Here is a 27,778-nt window from a genome sequence, read left to right as displayed (position 1 = left end):
TCTTTTTTCATATAAATGGACTTAGTTAGTTTTTCTGCCAGTTAACCTTACATTTACTCTGTGGTTAAGTTAAAAAAAAATTAATAACCGTATTAAACTATCCTGATCTATCCTGGATGTCTACCAAACTTGGACAGAACCTTGTTTATGATTAAAAGCAAGTATCTAGATGGCAATTTTGGAAAAAAATTATTTCCAGTTTTTTCGTTTGTTACTCATATATGGACTTAGTTTTTCTTCCAGCTAACATTACATGCTGTCTGCAATTTTTCTTCCAGTTAACATAACATACAGTCTGCAGTTAGCAGTTTAGATACATAAAGTAGGCGAGACACTGGGTTCCGCGGAACTCTTACGATATTTTGTGTTTTGGTACGTTTTTGCAACAACCATAAGCAAAAGGTAAACTAAATTTGGATTATGGAATAATTGTTACGTGTACATGTCTGTCTAACATGATTTATCTGACCTTGACTTCATAATCATAGATCTTTAAAATATGATAAGTGTATGTGCTACTTGTAGAAAAAAAACCTCCATCTTTAAGTATTTCAACATAGGATCAATGATCAGTAAATCAGGCGATACATTTCAGCCTGAACTCTTGTACATAATACGTATCAAAGCTTTCTAATGTCACACTTGTAGAAATTATTTAGGATCTTTAAGAAAAACAAAATACAAATTGATAGAAGATGTATACAGGTCTATTCAGTAAATAACTGGTTAGAGAAAAAAACTTCATCAAAGATACCAGGCTTGTAATTGTGTTCGCCAGAATACAAGAGACTCATCAGTTAATCATAATGAAAAATAATTAAACTGATTCAGAAGAGTTTGCGCATTTTCATCAGCGCAATTCTTCATACACCTGCTTGATGCACAGAGAAAACTGTGAAGACTGTTAGTTGAACTCTATTTGCCTCTTGATTATATTTGAAGACCAATAGAAAATAGAGAAAAAAAAATACATGCAAAAATGAAACATTTAACTTGTTTATACATCGAAGGCAAATTGATCCGCAGTGAATTTAACCGTTATTTTTAATTTATTTTGAGTAAAAATGCAACTACCAGTTAAGGTATCCATAACTGTTCACTTATCGTTAGATATTTTGTATAAATTTATCTAATGAGAACTTGTATCTTTCTAAACGACTAAGACGATTTGTAAGTACATCTTGTTTATTGTGCAACATATTATAAAGTGAAAAATCAACATGTATTATTCAATATTCACATTACACCATTAACTAATAAGGCAACTAAATAATTACACGACACTTTACTCATTTTTTTTTTATAAAACTGTCTATATTAACATTACATGAAAAACCTATTGCAAACAAGTATGTATTGACCACTTAATCATGTTAAATTATTGAGAGTAAACGTCATGTGATAAAAGCATAATGTTAGGAAACTAAGAAAATAAATATAAAAATTAAAAAGTACAAGATTCAAAGAGATAAACATATAGGGACACAAGAAATTACATTTGTGATAAACGATAAAACATCACGATACAACACATAGAAAAACAATTAATAAAACAACACTTTATCAATTTCAGGAGTATCAAGGATTTGTATAGTTAGATTATACAAATCATTGGGAGTACAAAGCACTTTCTGGATTTAACATCATACCAAGGAACGCTCAACTCAGAATATTTAAAAGACAATGATACATAAGCACTGCAACAGCAAACGAGCTACATGAGGGAAACGGAAACAAAATAATTATTCGGGAGAACAAAATATAATAAGCTAAAATGAATAACAAAACAAAATGGTGTTCGATGGCAGCAAGGATTTGTATACTATGACAGCAAAAAATACAAAGCACACTTCATAATAATTAAATTTTGAATGTAACGTGTATTATGATTGGCTGACACTGTTTTGTCTATCAGCTCATATACATGATTTTCTGATGTGACCATCTATTGTTTTTTGACATGAGTTACTCCAGCTCAAAATAGAAGTTAGAATTAAATTATAAGGAATGACTTATATTTTTTCTGTTTATGAAGAAATAACATCAATAAATTCATAAAATAATCATCAAATAGAAAGTTCATCCGATTCGTCTTCATCTGAGTTGTCATCACTACTATCAGCCTTCGGTGGAACCAAACTCTCATCCATGTCAATAAAATCGCTTCCTTTATATAAATCGTCATCATCGTCGTCAATGTTTTTGTTATGATCCGAGTCACCTTTAGCATTACTCGGACAACTGGGAACTCTTTTCGGTGGAACGTAGATGTTTTTCAAGACTTTTTCTGCTGGCCAGTTCATCATCTCAAATGCTCTGAGAATCCGTTTGTTATGATCTTTATTGAGTTTGTGAGTTCGTTTGAATTTGCATGGCTCTTCACATTTTCCGAATTTATATGAACCACATAAATGCAAATTGACACATTTCTTCGTACCAACTTTGCATTTTTCGTTAAAATTATAGTCCCAACAGATGGATGGGAATTGATTATTAAGGATTCTTTTAATTTGGTTTTCGCTAAAATTATCTAATCCAAATTGTGCTATGAGTCGGCTACTGTCCGGATTTGTAAAATCGTGAACGAGCCTGCAACCTTTGAAATTGCAGTATATGTGTCTTACGAACCGACGACAAACGTGTAAGAAGCGACAGTTGTCACGATTACATTTACCAGGAACATGTGGATTGTTATATTGAGTACAAATGCCAGCGGTTTTAACATATGGTAAGATGTATTCTATCTTTTCGTTGTTTTTGAAAATATGAAATTGCATTGCATGACTTTCAAACCACCGTGGAATATCTACAGAAGAAGGGAAAAGATCACATTGTAATGAGAAATCTTCAAATGTGCAGCCATTTTCAAAGGTTGTGATAACAAATTTCAAAATGTCGTTTGCACTGACACCTTCGATGTTGTAGGTATCAGATCCACTTGGCTTTCTTGCTATGGTGTCCAACACATTTTTTCTACGTGGTTTTGTATGTTTGCTTTCCCCCCCGTCAACTGCAGTTTGAATTGCTGCAAGTAAAAAGCAAAACATACACTCTACATTGATTTATAACTATGATTTTTTTTAAATTATGACAGTAGCATATTTGAATAGAAATTAAAATAATAATGCATGCAATATCTGTCTTACGAGTTACTGGTCATAAATTAAAGAATTTGAACATTCGAAGCGTTTATGATTTTGTTTTACTGTTATCAAAGAAATGTTTGTTTGGATATCCTACCTTTATACAACAACTTTTACCGTGGAGTAAACGGAGAGGACATTTAATTTCATAATATTTACTGGAACATTTATAATTTAAAGTAATGGTGAACAAAATAGCAATTAGGTGTATAATCTCAACCTCTGTTTAATTTGCAATAAGTAGAAGCCGCAGCATGGGTTTTGCGCTCACTCAATTACAGAATGAACAGAAATACAACAAAACTAAATATTTTAAGGCTGTGATATTTTTGAAATATATACAATAGATATGTGTAACAAAATATATGTAATGCATGTGATCACAAAAAATCAGAGAAGAGAAAAATAACAATGATTTACGACCAACTGACGCGAAATTGTGAGACAAATCATATATTCAACCTTTGAATAGACTAAAGTTAAAACGTCCTGATATACACGTGCATCTGATTGAATCAAAACACAAAGAAGATAATCGATCCATTACTATGGAAAGCTTACTTGTCGTCTGAGCAGTAGCAGTAATTGGAGTAGATAGTTTTACGGTATGATTATTATGATCTGTCGTCGATTGTTCAGGTACCATGTTGTCACCTAATTCCCCCCTGGGTTTTGTTTTAGAACTACCTGAACCTGAAAAAATTGAAAAGAGAGACAATATGAAACAGCAGTTATTTTTTGTGGTATAAATTATATATAACACGAGTAATAATATACGTGTATGTATGATACACATTAATTCAAATTCGTTGACTTCATTATACTAACTGATCTTAAGCATAAGCTAGCTGCAAGTATCATATCTACTGCAAAGATTAAAACTCTCAAATTCGACTTGAAACATAGAAACACGCATGTAAGAATTTTAATGTTTTTATTAGAAACACAAGCAATGCATACAACTGTGAAAAATCAACATATTTTTTTACTCAAAACCATCTTTTCAACTAGTCCCATGACATCCGAAGACTGCCGTCGGCCATGTGATCTTCATATTAATATGAATATCAGCAGATACACTATTTCAGATATTTGAATATTTCGAGCACATGTGTTATCATCCCAAAAGAGGTCCCATTATACATGTTATAGGTTGCATGCTTCTGTACCAAAATGTGTGTTTTTGATTGAAAAACAATTATCAGCCAAGTTTTTTTGTGGCTATTTTGATTATATTGAACAAAAACAATTACCAATGACGAATTATTATTCAAAATAAAATTGAGAATGGAAATGGAAAAAAGTCTGTTTTCGTAAAACAAACAAATACTCTACTTCATTTTTAACTTATTTATCTACAATTAATTATTTAAGGAATGACTGTCATATTTTTTCTGTCTATGAAGAAATAACATAAAAAATTTGGTGCACACTGAATAACGCGCATAGCCTAAATTATGTCTATGGGCTCATAACAAAATAACGTCAGCCAATCAGAAGACGCGTTACATCCAAAATTAAATTATTGCTGTTGAAGCCGAAGTTTATGCCACTGTTAGATATTATCTAATAACAATAAAGAACAAGAATGTGTCCATAGTACACGGATGCCCCACTCGCACTATCATTTTTTATGTTCAGTGGACCGTGAAATTAGGGTCAAAACCTTAATTTGGCATTAAAATAAGAAAGATAATAACATGTTTACTAGGTTTTAAGTTGATTGGACTTCAACTTCATCAAAAACTACCTTGACCAAAACCTTTAACCTGAAGCGAACGGACGCAAGGACGGACGAAAGGAGGCACAGACCAGAAAACATAATGCCCCTCTACTATCGTAGGTGGGACATAAAAACATCCAACTTTTCATAAATAATTATGCATTGTCTTATGTTTTTGAAGATGGCTAGTTGGAGGTATTTCAAATACATATTACTATAACTTGTCTGAACAAACAGATGTTTTAATGCCGCACTATTCCTTTTTTCTATATTCAATATGGAAATATTTTGTCAAAAACTAATTCATCATAGATAACAGGATTTACAAATCACATAAAAAGGAGTAGGAAATGATTCTTGATCGTTTAAACATTAAAAAAATAACAATCTGTTTATTGTATAGAGTCTGGTAATAGTGGAGGCTAATAGACAGATCGGTTTAAAGGAAAATAACAAAAATACCGAACTCCGAGGAAAATCCAAAACGGAAAGTCCGTAATCAAATTGCAAAATCAAAACCTCAAACACACCAAAGGAATGGATAACAACTGTCATATTCCTATCTTGGTACAGGCATTGTCTTATGTAGAAAATTGGGGGATAAAACCTGGTTTCATAGCTTAGCCTCTTTAAGTGCATATATTATTCGATTCAGTTTTATGTCTACAGTATCTCAGTGGCGGATCCAGAAATTTTCATAAGTGGGGTCCCACTGACTGACCTAAGAGGGGGCCCGCTCCAGTCACACTTCAATGATTTTCTATATAAGCAACCAAATGTTTTCCCAAAAGGGGGGGGGGCCTAAATCCGCCTCTGTATCTTACCCATATTGAAGCGAGTCTAATAACAGCAATGAATTAAGAACGTCCATTTCAAAGTATGTAAACCTAACAACAAGGATTAAAAAAAGTATCGTATCACATCAATTTTCTGAAAATCTTTATTTTCGGAAACGATTTTCAGAAAATAAATGTAATACGATACTTCTTTTAATCATTGCTCTGCATAAATATGTTTAAAGGGATAGACTAAGGCCGTGTTCACATTGACCTAAACTCGGTGTTGTGTAAGTGTAACTTACACGTAAACTAAACTAAATTACGTCCCAATTGATAAAACTCAATGTTAACATGTAGTGTAAATCATGTTTTGTCTACATGCAGTTGATACTCGATGTAGGCCTTGTGTAGATTAAGTGTACACAACACTAGGCATTTAAAACATTAGTTTCACCGTGTATATTTAAGGAAGAAACAGTGTTTGAATAAAATTGATATTTATAACAATTATTAATAAAGTTCTTTAATTTATTTGTTTGTTTAGAAAAACTTAACGTAGCCCTTATCCAGACTCAAAGCAGCATCATTGCCGAACACATAACTCTTTTGAAAATTAAGGTCTTTCCGAATCGACTTGACTTACACAGAAATATTTGCCACTGGTCTTTACTCAAACAACGATTCACTCACAAATGCATTACTCAAAAAGTGTGAGGTAAATGTATTTTTTGTCTAGTATTTCGGATCCATTAAATTAGACTTAAAAATAAATTTAAAAAAACATTACCCCCTCCCTTTGTCAAATACTCCTTGGAGAAGAAATACCATTTGAACAAACAGAAAAGATAGAAATATAGTGATCCCTAATATATCCTTCTTCTTCGTCTGTAAGCACGCTGTTGCAGCCTACGTTTAATCGAGATATCTTTAGTATCTTTAAACTACTGCAAATCATCAAATTGGCTTTCATTAAGAAGCAACCACTTAACTTCAAAAGTGGGGGTGGGGCTGTTTATTTATCTGAGTCAGAAGTTTTTCCGCGCAAATGTTTTTTCCGTTTTTTTTTTTTCGATGCTGGTAATTATTTTAACACTATAATGTATGGGGAAACTCTTGATTCAGATTTTTTTTAACATCTGTAGAATCAGATTTTTTTTTATCCAATTGGGGTTCGGAATATACCCCCCCCCCCCCGCCCCCCCCCCCCCCCCGATTTGAAGACAAATGGTCGTTGCCTTACTGCTGAACATTTAAATGACATCGAGTTTACAAGTGTGAACAAATCTTATGTACAGGTAATTAAACAAGGTGTATAGATGTGAACTAATTTAATGTGAAACCAATGTCCAGTATATGAAACTAATTGTAAACAAGTTTAGTGTACATGGAATTTGGTGTGAACACGGCCTAATATATAAAGTGTTTTGAACTCTATTGATTCAACAGAATGGACACAATGTGATTATTTCTTTAACACGTAGTCATTGTGTATCTAATTTAAATTGCTATTTAACCCCCCAAATTTAAGGAGGCTTTTATTTAAAATTAAATATTTTGTTTTACGTCAGTCGAATATTCTAACTCCATGAAACCATAAAAAGTAAAATAACTAAAAAAAAACACCCCAAAAACCCTAGCTCAAATGAAAAGTTAGAATGCAAAGTGCTTTCTTAAATGACACATTCAAAAGCTCAAGCACATTAAACGAATGAAAAACAACACTCAAATTCTGACTTGGAACAAGCATTTGTTTATGTAGAACATGGTAGATAAAAAATGTTTTTATAGCTAGCTAAACGTCTCATGTGTATGGCAGTCTCATAGAATTGCATTTCATAGACAACAAAATTAAAGTGTAGACGTAGAGTCAATTCTTGATAACAAGCATGTGCTATTTTTGATATAGAATATTAATGAACAAAGTCTATAATCTTCCTACGAACAGTTTAAAAAAAATTAAATTATAAGGATCTCTTGTGAAATTATGGTTTAACATTCTTAATTACAGCTTTTTTTCTAATGCATGTATAGCAAGACTTTGGTTAGCTTGCTTGCTTTCTTTCTATATTGTGCATTCGTAACTGGGATAACGTTCCATTAAATACATACATTAATAAAATGCATTAAAAAATTAAGCTATGCAAATGATGTAGGTAACCATAAAGCAAAAATATCCAACGGCTCAACATTTTTGAAGAAAAGAAAGACGAATCGACAATAAATAATTAAATGTAAGAAATACAAAAAGATACTGCTCTGAACAGGTAAATACGGTGAATAACATTTATATCAAAACATTCAATGATGTAAAATACCGATAAAAGGTCAGGGTTTTAAACATGACATAAGTTTAGTTTATCATTTCTCAATGCACGGTTTTGAATACAAATTTTTTCAACATAAGATACCTTCAACTCATTTATTAGCATGAACAAAAAATGATAAAGATAGTGTACAAGTAGTTTAACAATGTTAAATTTTAGAAGACAAAAAAAAAAAAACACCACCGAAATTACATTCCAGCTCCTTTGTTCTAACAGGGGTGATCTGAGCCGGATCACCCCAAACAGATCACTCCAGTTTCAGTTTCTTTGTTATGCATGCTTTCCTTTGTTCTGTAACATTTTGGCGGGAATGTCAAATCCACTATAAAACTTATAATTAATTATACGGAAAAGACTATCTATCAAAATTCAGATAGAAAAGATCCAGCGTATATGCTGGGATTCGAACTCAAGACCTTTAGCATATCAAGCCACGACACATACCACTACACCAGGACGACTGAATACGAACTTACAGTAATTTAACATACTTAAAAGAAGCAAGATCTTTTTATAAGTGGGGCGAGTTGGCAGACCTTTATTCAGTGGAGTTTAAACCTTTTCCGTTAATAAGTGAGTTGTCAGACTGATTGTTCAATTTGATTTTACACTTTTTCAAAAGTGGGGCCAGTCGGTAAACAAGAGTTGGGCGATTTTTTTTATAAAGTGGCGATACAATGTGGGCCGATTGGCAAGTGGGGCGAGTTGACATTGTTTGATATCTACTGATCGTGTTCCGGGGTCATAAAGGGTAGGCACTGGCTACGGTTACATGGAAATGTAACAATAATAAAAATATTATTGTTACATTGGAGAATAAATGCCGGAATGCATGGTTGGGTAAGGACCTGTTTAATTACGAATGTGACAATAATTATTGAGGCTACGGTTACATTGCGTTATTGTTACATGAAAAAAAAGCAATGTACGATGGGACTAGTAATATGTACTAAATAATAAAAGTTGAGGACATTTATTACATACATTTATAACATACAATTTATTTACTGTAAATTTTTATTTACAATGACAATTTCTACAAATCCAGTAAGTTGTTTTGAAAGTCCGACACATTTTTGATGAACGAAATTACGTCCTCCACGGATACGTGTACATACAGAATTTCTTAGTATTTAAGTTACAGTTAGCAAACTTTGCTTTTAATTATCAATTTGCGTCAAGTTATAAAGCTGTATGTATGTCGGATAAAAGCTCTACAGCGCTTATGTTGTATTGTTATATGTATAACCGACTTTAAATAAATCTTTTATGCTTTATGCTTATGCTTTATGAAATGTATGTCTTGATATTGTTTCAGTTTCGTTTAAAACGCATCCCAAGTTTTATTTTTTTCACCATAAACAAAATTGGTCCAAAGTATAATGACAGTAATAAGTGTAGGTGTGCAGTTAAATACTTTAAAAAAGTGAAACCATTGAACTATATTTTTCGCCTTCGACAGTCACACTCCTAATCTTGAGTAGTATCTTTAAGAACATAAAAACCATTAATACGTAGTAAAACTATTCAAGCTGTACACCATTTGTTGAATAATAATATTTTATAATTTATCAGTATTAAATTACAAGTATTGTTCAGTACATATGAAAGAATGAAGCAATACAACTATAGAAGATTTAAGTTTAATCAATCTAGCGTACATTGCTGTTTTTCATGTAACAATAACGTAATGTAACCGTAGCCTTAGTAATTATTGTTACATTTGTAATTAATCGTTTCCTCACCCAACTTTGCATTCCGGCAATTAGTCTTCAATGTAACAATAATATTTTTTATTATTGTTACATTTCCATGTAACCGTAGCCAGTGCCTAAAGGGTATACATCATATAGTAATATATAAAGTATATTATAATGGTTGTGTGGCGTTCTAAGCTAGATTTTATGAATTATAAATGTTTTTTTGTCTAATCTAAAACAGCTTGGATGTAAAATAGTTATTCCACTCGGACTTGGTGTGTCACTGTTAGATCAGCCTCTGGCCTCCGGCCATCGGGGTGATCTTACACTGACACACCGCGTTCTTGTGAGATAACTATTAATGATTGCACTCAATCCAAAGTGTTCAGATGCGTTGACAGGTTAATCTCGCCATGCTATGCACACATAATCTCAATACATTATTCACAATACTAATACACACTCATTCAATTCATCACTTATAAAGGAATATGAAACAATAATTAGAACTGCAGACAATTCGCTAGTGTGTTGAAACACATGCACAACATATGCCAAATTTGCCTTATCGTGAGGACAGTCATTACAATAGGATTATACACATAGATAAAGAGATAATACATAAATATAAGAAAATGTGGTATGAGTGCCAATGAGACAATTCTTCATCCAAGTCACAATTTATAAAAGTAAACTATTATAGGTCATAGTTTGAATAACTTATCGTTCAAATCCTTTTCAACCTGAAGGATTTCATTCTTCTCATTTTGTTAAATTTTAGGCATTATTCCTTTGAATTACAATACATAATTGAAAAAAGTAATTTTTTTCAAAGACAGAAAAGTTTTAGATACAAGTCGGAAAATATTAGATTATTTGCGAATCGAATATGATTTATTTTTACTCTGAAAAAAGTAAGTTAAAGATAAAAGAGGGACGAAATATACCAGAGGGACAGTCAAACTCATAAATCGAAAATAAACTGACAACGCCATGACTAAAAAAGAAAAAGACAAACAGACAAATAATAGTACACATAACATATACCTTCAGCATAGTTGTTGAGCAATATGACAGGTACTACTAATACATCATCAACTGCTCGCTCCTACAGTGCATTCTTGTATATTATAGATTTTGATGGGATTCGTCATATCAATTTTAAAATTATAAGTCATCTGTGTTGTTTGTATTTTGTCTTATTATTTTTGGTTAAGATGCCAGTCTATGACTTTGATCCTTGGATATTAAGCTATCGATACATAATGGGCTTTTATATTTTTATGTTAGTTTATGTTCTGTGTGATGGTAAACTAGACAGCTTGAAGGCGCTTTTGGTACATCAAGTTTATAAAGCATTATTTGCATTAGTCTTTTCCCCTTCTTGAAACATTTTTAGGTGATTCCAAATACTATTGTGTACCAATCGAATAGCCGCATTCAGCTAAAAGCGACTTATGGCATAGCGGTATATACGCTAGGATGTGTAAATCATACAAACAAAAATCAAGGACGGTGACTCTTGATGTAAACGGAACTGTTAGATGCTATAAAATAATAGTTGATACTCTAGATGCCAATAAATCGAAGAGTATGTGTATGCAGTTGAAACATCAGGTTCTCGTTTCTGAATTTGTTGAATTGAAAAATTGCATTTACTACACTTGCTTTTTTTATGGGCAACCTTTTAAATTTTTTGTTGGCAGGATGGCAGAAGAACTAATAGAACGAATAACAATGACTGCTGGTAACTTGTCACTGATGAGTCTTATGTAGACGAAACGTGCGTCTGGCGTACTAAATTATAATCCTGGTACCTTTGATAACTATTGTGCAGGACATGGTGAAAATGAATAGTCTGCAACACAAAATTCAGGAAAGAAATGTGTAATTGAAAATTAACTTTCTTCTCCCCCTTCCAGAATATCAAATAGCCGTGCACCTCACATTTTTTATATATTCATTTTTATTCAAATTCATTTATTAGTTCACATCTATAACAAAGGAATAGGTTCAGTAAGACCCATTTTGGCCCCAAAATATAGCAGTTTTACAAAATTGTTAAAATGTTAACTGTTTGTTATTTATTAGAAAGTAGGATGCTTCTGCTACATAAATATGGGTTGTTTTTGACAATACAATGCACATATATCGGGTACCAGCATCATTAACTCATGCTAAATTACTGTTTGTTTGTCCTTTTCATGTTGTGTCGTGTGTGCTGTTGTTTGTTTGTCCTTTTCATTTTTAGCCATGGCGTTGTCAGTTTGTTTTAGATTTATGAGTTTGACTGTCCCTTTGGTATCTTTCGCCCCTCTTTTACTGAAATCACAATTTCAGCATTTTAGTTAAATTTTTGACGGTTTCCGTCTTCAATGAAAATGGCCGCATTTGGGTTCATTTTTAATATTGAAATGTAAGTAGTATTTGATGATAATACACAACATATATAAATGTTGAGGATGACCACAGATGGCCACTTTCATTTTTGACAAAAACCATCTGAAAAGAATATTTTTTTGCATATTTGATAGACTTTTCATATATAATTAGTTATCAAAGGTACCAGGATTATAATTTAGCACGCCAGACACGCGTTTCGTCTACATAAGACTCATCAGTGACGCTCATATCAAAATATTTATAAAGCCAAACAAGTACGAAGTTGAAGAGCATTGAGGATCCAAAATATCAAAAAATTGTGCCAAATACGGCTAAGTTTATCTATTACTGTGACAAGAAAATCCTTAGTTTTTCGAAAAATTCAAAGTTTTGTAAACAGGAAATATAAAAAAATGACATAGCTTGAACCGGAGTGTTTTTAATGACTAAATCAGTAAAAATCTTACACATAAACAAATAAATCAACTGAAATAGACACTATAGTGTTTAAAAAGTGTCAAAAATCTTTCGTCAGTTAAATTTTATTTTTCTCTGCTAAAAAGTGTATTTCGAAACCCATGAGTTGCATATCACACCAGTTTAAAAAGTAAAAGAAAACATTTATAATTTTCGAAAAGTTACAACGGCCAGGAAATCTATTTTACCCATTTTGAAGTTATTATCCCCATTCTGGCAATCCAAGAAGAAGTATGCATATAAAGTGGAACATGAATAATAATTTCCTTATTTAACCCTCTGTTTTACAACTAGTCGTATTGTGAAATGATGCAGGTTCCAAAAATTGATTTTTCTTTGATATGATCGTAATTTGTTACCTTGATGACATCTTTTTAAAGGTAGCTTTGACATCGATTTTTCGGAAACTGAAACACGGAAGTTCTGTGAAATTATTTAGATTCTGTTCAAATGTCCATTGCATTTGAATGAAAGTGTATTGAATCAATATTTTAATGATAGAAAACCGTTGGTACAAGGCTTATATATTTCAAATGGGACGCAGTTTACAAGAATGACGAGATATGACATGATAATAGCAGAATGCCATTATTGATTTAATTGAAAAGTATGTGCACCATTGGTAACAATGGATGCACAAGCCCCTCAATGTTAATTCAAGCAAACAAGAATAGCAAAAAAAAAAAACAACAATCAAAGAGATGATGCATATAAACAATAATCTTGTTTATCTGTTTTTTTTTAGCACTAATTAGTACGTAAACAACGCGTAGGATAAGATACTTGTTGGTTTGTGATTAGTTCGTTGACATGAATTAGTGAACATTAATGGTGATAGATAATTGGTAAATGAAAAAAAAAACCCAAAAAACGCATCTTATATTTAACCAAAATACTTTATACATTGAATTACATTAAACTTTAAATTACCTATATTAGTTGGTGTTCATGTAATTTAACCAAATATATTAAAATGTATCCAAAAGATGTAAGCATTGCATTTTTTTTTAATATCATATGATACAATAATAAGGGGTAGTCAGAAAAAAATTCACATGTGAATATGTAAATATATTGGCTATTCGAATCACTCATCTGCTTACTTATTTATAAAACAATTGTCCGAATATATTTGAAAACATTTGCAATCACAAAAAAAAAAAAAAATAAAAAAAATAAAAAAAAAAAAGGAATAATAATTAAAAAAAAAAAAAAAAAGAGAGAAAAACAAGCAGGCAATTTATTAGAAACTAAAAAAAAAAAAAAAACAAGACAAAAATAATTAGAAGCAAATATAAATAGAGTCTTAAAGTTTGTGCTATGATAATTTAATTTCATTTCAAGCTTTATTTGTATAACAAAGTATCCTAGCTTACTGTTGCCACACTGGTTTATATAATTAGCTTTTGTATGAATTTTTACAATAAAAATAGCAAATGATACCGTGGAGATGGTATCCACAACCAAATAAGTTTTTCAGATCTATTCATTTGATTTGATTTAATAAATGCCATTTTGTGCTTCTTTGTTAAATATTTGTTGTTTTTATTGTGATTTAGATTAACAAAAAAAAAAGGTTAAATGCTGTAACCCAATTTTTGACATTTTTACTTATGTCGATTTGTTTTGTTCACGCATCGTTGTCAATGTAATGGAATATGATGCGACTCTCATACAAATGAGAGGTTTAGCTAGCTATAAAATCAGGTTTCATCCACCATTTTCGACATAAGAAAATGTCTGTACCAAGTCAAGAATATGATGTGTTGGAACTTTTGATTTTGCCATTTTATTAGGGTTTCCCTTTTGAATTTTGGTATTTTTTTTCAATGTTATTGTGAGTTTACTCTTTTTTCACTTAAAGCAGAGGTTTTATACTGTGGCTTTCATGACAAAAATGTAGCCGCGAAGTTATTGGGTTGATTTGACAATATTAAACCAAAACAATTTCTAATAACAAATTACTACTCAATAGTCCGTTTATTAATCTTACAAAGTCATATTCTTAATTCTTTTTCAATTTATTCTGTTGAAATCGATGCTTATGCCAAAGTCAGCTAACCTTTATTCGTAGAGAAAATAACAATCTTGTCATAAGGAATCAAACATTGTCTTTTACTTTTTTCAAAATGAAGTATGGCTAGTTTAACTTTCAAATATATATAGTGTTGTATTCTGTCTAAGCAAACAGATTCTCGAATAAATCACTGTTACCTTTTCTCTATATACAATGTATCATGTAGAAATATTTTTTCAAAAATAAGTTAATTTTATTCAAAATTTACAAGTAACATGAAAGGAGTATAACATGGTTCTAGATCGTTTATACATTAAAATAAGTACCAATCTCTTTATTGAATACATTCTGTAGAACAAACTCACGTTAATAGTGGTAATAACGTAATAAGCAAATCAGTATAAGTGCATTTATTCATCAATCAAGTTTAATGCTAACAATAGCTTACCCATATTAAAATAAGCAATGAATTAAAAATGTCTGTTTCAAGATATTTAAAACTTACTACGATTTTCAGAAAATAGTTGTAATTCGATTTTCAGAAAATCATTGTAATACGATATTTCTTTTGAATTTATCTAGGCTCTGCATAATTATATGAAACTTTATTGTATGCACATAAATGCTATATCTGAAAGGTTTAAAGAGATATAATAAACGTAAAGGGTTATGCACTCTATTGCATGATGAAACATAATGAACAAAAAGCGGCAAGTATAATGTTATCTATAATTTTTCATTGTGTCTGTGATTTCAATTATTTAAACACCTCAAAGTTAACAACATGATTCCGTTGTTTTCATGTACACCCTGTTATAAGTGAGTTGAAACAAATACATCAATCTTCTTAATAAGGCTTTTACTGAAAATGAAACATTTTGTTTTACGTCAGTCCAATGAAGTTAATGCGGAATATTTATCATCAAGGTCTTATATTAGATCGTTGGTTTTCCCGCTTGAATGGTTTTATACTAGTATTTTTTGGGGCCCTTTATAGCTTGCTGTTCGGTGTGAGCCAAGGCTCCGCGTTGAATGCCGTACCTTGACCTACAATGGTTTACTTTTATAAATTGTTACTTGGATGGAGAGTTGTCTCATTGGCACTCATACCACAACTTCCTATATATTCTTGGTATTCTCTAAAGAACTGTTTTATAAAAAGAAATCTCCTTTGGATCTAGCTACCGTCGACTGAAGCTTTTACGTTCTTTTTAATCTCATCGATGCATCTGTAGTCAGGGCAAGATTATCCCGATTTTCTACCTGATGAATAGATTATCGGAGCGCAAAACCTGTCGGAATATTGGTTAGACAATGATATTCTTCTTCATATGCTATATGGCTTTTCAACCTTTTTTGTATGCGTCACTGATGAGAGTTTCGAAGACGCAAGACGTGTTTCGCGTACAAATCTTAGTCTGGTATTCGTGTTTTTAAAATTATAATCCTGGTACCTTTGATAACTTATTGCTCCTCCGTTTTGGCTCAGGATGTCACTTTAAACAGTGGTATTAAATCGGTGCAAATGGGTATAATTGAAACATTTTGCGATTAGCTGATCCAAATTCTGACGCATATATCGTTGGTGGGGCAACAATGGTTTATTCCAGGTCACCTTGTTGGGCAACAATAATTGATGATTTTGCAAATGATGTCATACTGCCTTACACAAAATCTTGCATCGATAAGTATTCAAGAGTAGACATTGTATTTGATGCTTACTAAATGAATAATTTAAAGGCTATTTGTGACAAGACAAAAGCAAGGTTCTTGTGCTAGACGGAAAGGTGTTGGTTCTAGTAGAACACCAGGGGACTGGAGTAGTTTTCTCTGTGAACATGACAATGAAAGGAAATTTTTCAAGTTTTTTGCCGACAGAATTGCTTCTTTAGAGACAAATAAGAATACTTTCCAGCTACCCCTTGTAATTATAATCATGGAGAAGCAGATACACGAATGTTTGTCCATGTTCGGCTTGCTTCCTGTACGTGACATAAATATGCGTTTGGTCCCCGTGTAGCTACTCTGCTCTTCGTTCATGCATTGAATGGATGTGATACTTTATTGGATTTTCGTGTAAAAGGGAATAGATAAAGGCAACAGTAGTATACCGCTGTTCAAAACTCATAAATCCATGGACAAAAAACAAAATCGGGATAACAAACCAAAACCGAGGGAAACGCATTAGATATAAGAGGAGAACAACGACATAACACTAAAATGTAACACATATAGACAAAATCCCACGAGAATAACAAATATAACATATATATATAACATCAAAACCAAATACATGAATTTGGGATAGACAAGTACCGTGACACGTCTTATCTCAATGTGAATTTACACTAAAAAATAAGAGAAAACAAACGACACAACGTTATAATGTAACACACACAGAAACGAACTATAATATAACAATGACCATATTCCTGACTTGGTACAGGGCATTTTTAAAGGAAAAAATGGTGGGTTGAACCTGGTTTTGTGGCATGCCAAACCTCGCACTTTTAGGTCAGTTTGGATGACATGAGAAGTATTTCCAGATGTAAGGGACTTTTTTTTCTTCGCTGAAGTATAAGGACACATACATGGACATCATAAAAGCATTTGTTTGCATCATGTATGACAGAACAACATCAAAATTTGCTGTTAAATAGGCATGATGTAAATTGTTACCCAGAGAACAGCGGCATTTTGATGCAGTTCCGCCTACAAGAGTTTTTTATCGGACCACATTCACAGAAAAGCATATCAAAGAGGACAACCTGAATTATGTATTCGACAGATACATGTACCAAGTCATGAACACTGGGGTTGGATGAAAGAAAAAAATCGATGACAATCGGAAACCAAAAAGGACGTCTTCGGCTGTCCTGTCAGGAACTAATGAAATGCGAAGGCAAAAAATCCAGCTGTGTTGACAACTGTAAATGCTGCCGTTCTGTCCTTCCTTGTACGGATTTTTGTATTGGCTACTGTCAGATAATTATAAGATAACCAACCTGTCTATCTATCAAAACTAGGCATGTTAACTTAACAAAGAATGTGATATCACTTGTTACTAGTTGATAGAAATTATAAAAAAAATACATTTTCAAAATTTTTGCCGCCATTTTGGAACCGGAAGTCACTTTTTTTTTTGTCATTTATGTGTTGTTTTGTCGTAGTTCAGGAACTGTTATTTACGTTTTATCAAAACTTACATTGGATTATACCTATAACACAGCTTTCAAGGATTTTCGAAATGTAGCCAATTGGATATGACGCCATTTGCAAAATGATCGGTGGCCATCTTGAAAAAATGAAAATTTTTGATGGCCAGCACCTGATTTTTTTAAACCTATGATTATTCTGTTTTTTTGCCTGATCAATTGTGCTATAAGAAAAATATTTTCTGGTCTTACTTACAGTGAAATTATCATTTCCAAAATCAATTGCCACCTGTGGGTGATGTTAGAGAAGGGAAGCCATATATCGGAGAAGGTCGGTAACGATCGAGAATAATTTACACGATCAAGACCTAGATAAATACGGCATCATGCTTCATATGGGCTGTTTGTACAACATCTGACTCATGAAATGAGCATACTACCAAATTCACAAGAAGTTCTTATTTTATAATTGAACGCCAGGAATTAAACTGTGGTCTAGATGACTTTATTTCGAATCCTTACATCAGTCTATCAAATCATTGAACGTCACAAAGTCATGAAATGATTATAGTTTCTGTGTTAAGCTTTCTTATGCCGATATATACAATTCAAGCAAATCACATACAGTCATCTGATGCTCGTGTCTAGTCCTAGGTACATTTGAACATACATACAAAGAATCAGCCGTTCTAGGTGTTGCAATATTGGTTTTGGTGAGGAGAGATGTCCATCCGCAATTACGAAATATATCACCCAGAATTTTATAACAAGTCAATGTGCAATCCACCTCACATGACGATAAACTTATCTTCTCCGTACAAATCAGGCAATTCCCATTGAATAGCCGATAATAAAGTGACTGATCTGTCGTTACTATTGATCACAATTTTCGCCTTATCCATTGAATACCTGATTATTGCAACTGAATGGGCTTGTTTTCAAACAGTGGCATGATAGATGTTACACTTACTTGAACAGCTCTACAAGATCCTCGATTTTTAGAGTAATGAAATGAACTACGATTTATACCAGTGTGCCCTGGTAGCACATAAAAATCGATCTTTAAATAATAAATAAATAAGCTTTATTTAGAGTCGGCATGGTATATAAAACATAGACAAACATAAGCTCTAATGAGCTTTTAACCGACATATGAGACATTATTTAACAGTACAACATTTATAACAATACAATACATAATATAGTACACATGCAATAAATATCACAGCACAAAAATGAAGCACTAAAAGCAGAATATAAGCATAAGCTAGGTATTAAGGCTAAAAGCATATAAGTGTAAACTAGGCATAAAAGCTGGTAAAAATGCTTAGCATAAAAAATTGAAAAAATGGGATATGATCTAGATTGTAAATAAATTTTCATAATATATAAACTAAAAGTCTGCACAAACTGTGCACTTACAGTCATTTCCATTCCATGACTTTAAAATATTTTTGAACTGACTAAAATTAGCAATTTTTCTAAAATCATCAGGTAGATCATTCCATAAAACAGCAGCTGTGTATTTAAAAGAGTTCTTACCATAGGTTGTTGTTCGGACCCTAGGTATATCTACAATATTAGAATATCTAAAATTATATTTACAGTCTTTCAAAACAACTAAATCATGTAAGCATGGTGGTGACAATTTATATAAAATTTTAAAACACTCAATAGCCATGTTACGCATACGTCTTATTTTCAGTGATGGAACCTTTGCTCGTAAAAGTAGTTCATCATATGAACTAACATAGTCTTCATATATAAATCGTAAAGACCTTTCCTGATTTTTTTCCAATTTGGTGGTGTTATTTTTGTTGCAAAAATGCCATGCCAAAGGACAAAAATTAAAATTAGATAAAATAAATGTGTGGAAAATTGTCAGTTTATTCAATTTAGTAAGGTAGCAGCCAATGCGCTTTAAAACATTCAGTTGTTGGGATGCTTTACGACAAATATTTTTAATGTGGTGATTGAAATTAAGTTGATAGTCAATATCAATACCCAAAAGTTTGACAATCTCATCACAGGATATTTTTGCTGACTGTATATTAAAAACAGGCTTTTTTGCAAATGTTTTATTTCCAACTGCAATGGCTTGAAATTTGTCAGGATTTGCCTGCATACAATTAAATCTGAACCAGTCAATTAAAACAGCACTTTCTCTTTCGAGTGTACATAATAAATTTTCAAAATCATTGTCAGCATAAGACAGAGTATTGTCATCTGCATAATTATACAAGGTACCATGTTCAATAAAATAAAATATGTCGTTTATAAAAAATATTAAATAATAGGGGCCCCAGGATTGAGCCTTGGGGTACCCCTTTCTGGATGTCAGCCCAACTGCTGAGTACTCCCTGAAGTTTGATTTGTTGCCTACGATCTGTAAGATAATTTTGAAGTAATTTCACTGATTTAGAAGAAAGACCGTAGGCAGATAATTTACTTAAAAGAATATCATGAGGTAAACAGTCAAAAGCTTTCGAAAGATCCATAAGAATAGCTGCCACATACATATTATTATCCAAAGCTGTTTTCCAATCCTCAAGGAGTCTCAGCAAAGTTGTCTGACATCCATGACCTTTTCTGAATGCACATAAAAAAGCATGAAATATGTTCTCAAAAAATTCAGTTAACTGGTCAGACATAACCATTTCATAGACTTTTGAAATTGTTGGTAAAATGCTCACAGGTCTATAATTCTTTTTATCCAGTGGATCATTCTTTTTATGTAATGGTACAACCTGAGCTTCTTTGAGTCTGTTGGGAAACTCACTGGATTCTATGGTGTTATTTATTAATGTTGTTATGTGTTTGTTGAGTACTGGTACACCAGCTCGTAGTAGTTTAGATGATATTTGATCTACGCTAGTAGCTTTTTTTATATTGATCTTTTTCACAAGTTTGTTTACTGTGTCAACATGTATAGGTTTAAAATCAAAAGGTTTATCATGTTGTATGTGAGATTTAATTTTTAAAATACTCGAATGTGTTTTTTCTTCAAAAATAGTACCTTTGCCTATGTCATTGGCAACATTAACAAAAAAAGTATTAAAGTTGTCACAGACATCTTTAGTGTCGTTTAAAATTTTATTATCATCCACAAGTACAATTTTTTGTTGGCTACAGGTAGATTTTTTTAGATAAAAATGGTTTGACTGTGCTATAAAAGTGTTTTGATTTTTGTCCTTCAGCACATCTTTCTTGAAAATAAATGTTCACTGATTTTCTTTTTAATTTTGTGACCATATTTCTTTGTCTTCTATATGCTTCCCAAGTTTTGCTTGTTTTGTATTTTTCAAATTTTGTTCTCAGCATTTGTTTGTGAAAAATAGCTTTTCTTAGTTCTCTGTTCATATATGGTACTGAGTTTTTTCGAGGGTATCTGTATTTCATTGGTGCATGACAATTTATCACACTAGAGACTTTTGTTTTAAAATCATTATATACCAAATTTATATCATCTATACATTCATCTGAATCATGTAAAAAATTTATATTATCAAGATCATTAATATAATTATCAACATTAAACATGTTAAAAGATTTAAAACGTCTGTATTGTGTCTTACTGTTTACACAATTAGGTGTATGACCTTTTATAAAAGTAGATATCATATGATGACAATCACTAACACCAGTGTTAAAATTCAGTGTTTTGAAACAAAGAGTTGTTCTGTTTGTAAGAATAACATCTACAAGTGATGGTTCATACCCTTTCATATAGCATGTAGGTTTTTTCACTATATTTGACAGATCAAAAATGTCACATATATCCTCCAGTATTTGTGATTTGTTTTTAACCATAAAATCATAGTTAAGATCACCAATAACCATATAATTTTCTATAAATTTGGAACCTTTATCTAATAGTATATTTATGGAGTCATAAAAAATATTATTCGCCATTGATGGTGGACGATAAATAGCATAAATTAACCATTTAGTTTTATCAAGAGTAATCTCATATACAATGTTTTCAAGAGTCTTACATTCAATGTCAAGTCTTCTTCTGGCTGGTATGTCAGCTCGCATGAAAGTAGCTAAACCTCCTCCATGGTCAGTACGGTCTCTTCGCTGTAGTTTATACCCATCGACTTCAAATAAGAGGTCTTTAAAAGAAGAGTCTAATTTGGTCTCAGAAATAATCAGACAGTCAACAATTTTATCAAGTAGTTGTCTATAATTGTTAAATCATGTGTATCATAACCTTGAAAATTGTTATCAAACCAAATCATAAGATCATTGAAAATCCCAAAACACTAATTTTATAGTAAATAGTTCAAATGTTTTTTTTAATGAATTTTGATACATTTTCGCGCATGCGCAAACCCTGGATATGTCAAATATTCGTTTCTAGTAAATTTTTCACATGAAAGGAAGGTAGTTACCAAACTTGATAGCTGTTTTTAACTAAAAGAAGGTCAAATAAAAGTATTCCAGAAAAAAATTAGTATTTTCAAACTGTAAAAACAGCCATTTTATTAAAAGGCCGTGGCCATCTTGAAAAAATGATTTTTTTTTAATGGCCTGCAGTTGCTTCTTAAAAAGTATATAATAATGATGCTTTATGGTGATTTTTATGCTTGTATCACCATTTGCACAATTCTCTCGATTTTGCCTGCTAATATCTCCCACTATATGGCCTTAAACTCTAAATTGAAAAAAGTCTAAATTACCTATATTATTTGTAATTTTTGTAATTTAACCAAACATGTTAAAATGTATCAAAAAGATGAAAGCATTTCATTTTTATTTTTCTTTAATTGACACAATAATCGGGAGAAGTCACAGAATATTTACATGTGAATATAAATAGCTTGGCTTTTCGAATCACATATATATGTGCTTACTAATTAGTAACTTATAAAACAATTGTCGGAAAATATTTGACAACATTTGCAATCACAAAAACAATAAAATGAAATAAAAAATAATAATAAAAAGAATAAAAAGAAAAGAAAAAGAAATGAAAAACGAAGCAAAAATTTGTATGAATCTAAAAAAAAATCAGAACTAAATACAAAGAAAAGTCTTTCAGTTTGTGCTCTAATAATTTAATTTGATTGCAAGCTTTATTTGTATAACAAAGTATCCTAGCTGACTTAGACTATTTACCGGATTTGTTATCACATAAGCAACACGACGGGTGCCACATGTGAAGCAGGATCTGCTTACCCTTCCGGAGAACCTGAGATCACCCCTAGTTTTTTGATGGGGTTCGTGTTGTTTATTCTTTAGTTTTCTATGTTGTGTCATGTGTGCTGTTGTTTGTTTGTCTTTTTCATTTTTAGCCATGGCGTTGTCAGTTTGTTTTAGATTTATGAGTTTGACTGTCCTTTTGGTATCTTTCGTCCCTCTTTTGTCACACTGGTAAAGCTTTTCTATGAATTTTTACAATAAAAGTAACAAATGATACCAAGGAGATGGTATCCACAACCAAATTATTTTTACAGATCTATTCGTTTGATTTGATGAATATGGCATGGTATTGGTTGCAAAAATTCGACATTTTTCATTTAAATGCAATATTTTATATTTAATTGGTATATTTCTTTATTTAAATGCAATATTTTTTCATTTGATTGGTATATTTTTTTCATTTAGATGCAATATTTTTTATTTAAATGGTATAATTTTTCATCTAAATGGTATATTTTAAAATTTAAATGCAATATTTTTTATTCAAATGGTATAATTTTCCATTCAAATGGTATAATTTTTCATTCAAATGGTATAATTTTCATTCAAATGCAATATTTTTTATTCAATTGGTATAAAAAATCATTTGCATGCAATATTTTTTATTCAATTGGTATAATAGTTTTATATTTATATGCAATAATTGCATCATGGGAAATTCTTTGACTCCTTAAGGTCAATTTTGCAACAACGTTTGTGATTGGTCGGTATTGATTTGGATTTTTTCCCCTTTCTTTCTAAACTTGAGTGACCAATGATTAAAAAAACCGCTTCAGAATATCGCCCCTCTATTTTAATCTGCCGTTCGTGCGAGTCCTGCACTGGCTGTTTTATTAAAATCTTGTGGTACTGACTAGTATTTCTATTGCAAAATTCGATGCTCACAACGTTCGGGCCACTTTTCAAAAACTTCCATTGTAAATAGATATATATGTATCAAAGATTCTCGACCTTGTTCAAACGTACCCAACGTTACTATTGTTGACGTAACGTTATTGTAACGCAAACTTGTATGGGCGAATTGAATTATAGAATTGAAAGCAACACAACGTCTTTTTATTGCCTACAAAAGCGAAGTACTAACCCTAGCATCATTGCATCTTACATATTGGTACCGTGACCGATGGATAAGCTGAAAGCAGTGAGAGGAGGCCACAGAAGCGCCGTAACCAGACAGATTCACAAAACTGACGAGAAAATCAACGAAGGAGAGATCACCCGACAGGACATTCATAGTGCCATTGAAAACCTTGAACGGAAACATGAACTTTTGCAGAAACTAGACGCTGAAATATTGGATTCCTTGGATGCAGAAAGTGTGGAACAGGAAATTTTGGATGCAGACGAATTTAATCAGCATATAGACATTAATAGTCGCCGCTACAAAGAATGTGATTTGGAGTTGAGATCAAGTACACCTCAGGACTCGGTGAGTCAATTAACCTCAAGTATCGTACAAAATACCAAAACGTGAGATCTTAAAACAATCTTCAAACATTTATGATCCGATAGGTCTGCTTAGCCCCGTCACCGTCAGAACAGAGATGTTAATGCAATTGTTGTGGAAAGAAAAGTTTGCATGGGACTGCCCTTTACCAAAAGAAATCGAATCAACATGGAGTGATTTAACCAAAGATCTACAATTTGCAATGAACATTGAGATTCCTAGATGTTATTTTGAGTGTTCAGGAATAACGGACATTGAAACAGCAGAATTACATATTTTCACAGATTCAAGTCAACTAGATTATGGAACCTGTGCGTATCTTGTCACAGAAAAGGAGTCTGCATTAGTAATGGCAAAGAATCGAGTTGCCCCATTGAAAAGTGTCACTCTACCTAATCTTGAACTGATGGCTGCCCTTTTAGGGGCTCGACTTACGAAACATCTTATTCAACATCTACATATTGGAAACTTACAAATCAACTTCTGGTGTGACAGTCAGATCGTTTTGAAATGGCTTCAATCAACAAAACCACTCAAAAAGTTTGTCGCAAACAGAGTCAAGGAAATTAAGGAGTCAAATGAAAATCAAAAATGGCGTTATTGTCCGACGGATGCAAATCCTGCAGATTTATTAACTAGAGGCATAACAGGAACGAAATTCATAAACAACAGATTATGGTTTCATGGACCCGAGTGGATAACAGACAAAACACAATGGCCAACATGGAGTGGAAACGAAATTGTTGAAAACGAGAATATAATGGAGATTCCCACTAATGAAACCTCAGAAAAACAGCACGTCTTACTCACATCTCAGAAACGTCAAGAATTTGGCATACATAAGATTATGGATATCGAACGTTATAGCAGTTTGAAGACATTAATACGTGTTACAGCCTATGTGATGAGATTTATACAAAACTGTAAGTTAACACGGAGTGATAGAACATTGTCGGAATTAACCGTTAATGAAATACAGCATGCTACATTGACATGGATACAAACGGTTCAGAAATCAGAATATCATGAAGTGTTTAATTATTTCAACAAATCTGTGACAGTTAAGCCGTCTATTGTAAGACAATTGAACTTGTAATTTGATGAAGAAAATGCACTTCGTTGCCGCGGGAGAATTCAACATGCACCTTTGGAGGAATCAGCTAAACATCCATACTTGTTACCTCCGTTACATAGACTCACTTCACTCATTATTATGGATGCTCATATCAATCATTTACATGAAGGCGTCAACTCTACCGTAACACACTTGCGACAAGTATACTGGATACCTCGAATTCGTCAACGAGTCAAAGTTATTCTTAGAAAATGCGTTAACTGTCGGAAAGTAACAGGGCATGCTTACCAACAACCTGATCCACCGCCACTGCCCAAAGAGAGGTTACACGAGGATATACCGTTTACTGTTACAGGCGTAGACTTTGCTGGTCCTATGTATGTGCGAAATACAGATGATACAAAATCAAAGGTATATGTTTGTTTACATGTGCGTCGACGAGAGCTGTTCATTTAGAACTTGTGAATAACTTATCAGAACCTACATTTATGTTAGCCTTCAGAAGATTCGCAAGCAGGAGATCCTTACCGAAGTTACTAATATCTGACAATGCACTAACTTTTGAAGCTGCTAGTCGAGAAATCAAACATCTTACAAACTCAAATTCAGTGCGCGAAAGTCTAAGCTCTACAGGAACAAAGTGGAAATTTATTACAAAGAAAGCTCCGTGGTTTGGTGGTTTCTATGAACGGTTGATTGGGTTAACGAAAATGTGTTTAAAGAAAGTATTAGGAAGTAACTGTGTCGATTTAGAGACCTTACAAACTGTGTTAACAGAGATCGAAGCAACTCTCAATGATAGACCTCTAACGTATGTTTCATCCGATCTTACGGATCCAGAACCATTGACACCATCACATCTTTTGTATGGTCGAAAAATTACGCGACTTCCGTATCCAGTTAGTGAAAACAATGGACATTTTGAACCAATTAACTTTAACAAACGTGTTCAATTACAAAGAGACCTTCTAAACAACTTTCAACAGCGATGGAAATATGAGTATTTGACCTCATTACGGGAACATCACAGAAGTGTAGGAAATAACGAACAATCGATAGCTATTGGTGATGTTGTTCAAATACATGACGAAACTTTAAGAAATTCATGGAAACTCGCCGTTGTCGAAGAACTCGTAAAAGGAGAGGATAATCTTATCAGAACTGTAAAACTTCTTTAAGTCTTGCTTGTCCAATGTACTAATTTAAGGCTTTTAGTCCATGATGAATGGCAGCTTGGAATTTGTTAGACAGTAGGTTGATGCCATCATTCAAAACATTCTTAATCTGTAAAATTTTCCCTATGATACCATTAAAACGTTTAAACTTGCTGCAATTGTTTGCATCTGTCCTAAGTCAAGAATCTGATGTTCAGTAGTTGTCATTTGATGTTGTGACTTGTATTGAAAGTTGTCTCATCGGCACTTATATCACATCTCTCTTTATCTAAGTATGTTATCACTAAATATCATACCTTTTGAGTTTCTTGACTGTGGTCGTTCTTTATGGCATTCTGAACAATTACCATTCGCCACACTGTTTTCCTTATAACAAGTTGAGCATACCCACATTTTATTACCTTTTTCCCTATGAGTGATAAAATTAATCAATCATTTAACAACTTTATGAAAGAAAATGTGATTTACATATGTTTAAATATGGGAAAACTATAAACAAATAGCATTGCTCTATCAATTCAAGTATGTTTGCGCTTGTTCAATGGTCATCTGTTTTGTATATATGCATGCGTTGGCTCAATAATAACCTTAACGTTATAATAACCAGAAACTCGTTTCATAGGAATTGAATAAGAGGTGAGCAAAAGCCGAACACATTTTGGTAAATGACCTTTATAAGTTATTAAAGTCTTATATGAAAAGAAAAAAGGGGCCAATTAACTATAGATTAGTTTTTTATTTGTGGTTAACATTACAAAAAGTATTCATTATTTTTCTGAAGAAATTAATTCGTAAATATAACGGAATTTGATGAGACTACCAACAAAGTGAGAGCTTTAGGGCTATAAAACCCGGTTTAATTCACCATTTATTACATTTGAAAATGCCTGTACCAAGTCAGGAATAAGACAGTTCTTGTCCATTCATTTTTGATGTGTTTTGTCATTTAATTTTGCCATGTGATTACGGACTTTCTGATAAGATTTTTCTCTGAGACATCAGTTCAGTATTTTTGTGATTTTACTTTTTTCGATCTTTACTTACAATTAAGAAAAAAAAATCACTTTTTTTCTGTTTAAAAAATTTCCTTCAAATAGTGTTTACTGATACATTCTCATTTCTTCTTATTTTTTTTCAATTTAAAATTCACAAATGTTAACACACTGTCATTATTGC

At 32.2% G+C, this 27,778-nt stretch overlaps 1 protein-coding gene across 4 annotated transcripts in view; it reads right to left on the bottom strand.

The window, feature by feature from the left end:
- Positions 1-1,167: 1,167 nt before the first annotated feature.
- Positions 1,168-27,778, bottom strand: part of LOC143056828 (uncharacterized) — a 48,499-nt gene continuing 21,888 nt past the window's right edge. For 2 of the 4 annotated variants that reach the window (XM_076229993.1, XM_076229992.1), the window contains exons 3-7: positions 26,899-27,011; positions 21,696-21,815; positions 19,243-19,272; positions 3,705-3,836; positions 1,168-3,025 (exon numbers count right to left, since the gene is read on the bottom strand). In XM_076229993.1, coding sequence (XP_076086108.1) covers positions 2,067-3,025; positions 3,705-3,836; positions 19,243-19,272; positions 21,696-21,815; positions 26,899-26,995 — 1,338 coding nt within the window. In that variant the 5' untranslated portion in view covers positions 26,996-27,011 and the 3' untranslated portion in view covers positions 1,168-2,066. The remainder of the gene's footprint in view (positions 3,026-3,704; positions 3,837-19,242; positions 19,273-21,695; positions 21,816-26,898; positions 27,012-27,778) is intronic. The other 2 variants (XM_076229994.1, XM_076229995.1) reach the window with 2 other exon arrangements.

This window comes from Mytilus galloprovincialis, chromosome 13 (genome assembly GCF_965363235.1).
Source record: "Mytilus galloprovincialis chromosome 13, xbMytGall1.hap1.1, whole genome shotgun sequence".
NCBI classification, from domain to species: Eukaryota; Metazoa; Mollusca; class Bivalvia; order Mytilida; family Mytilidae; genus Mytilus; species Mytilus galloprovincialis.
Note: the sequence above shows the minus strand (reverse complement) of the source record. Positions and strands in the feature narration are given on the sequence as shown.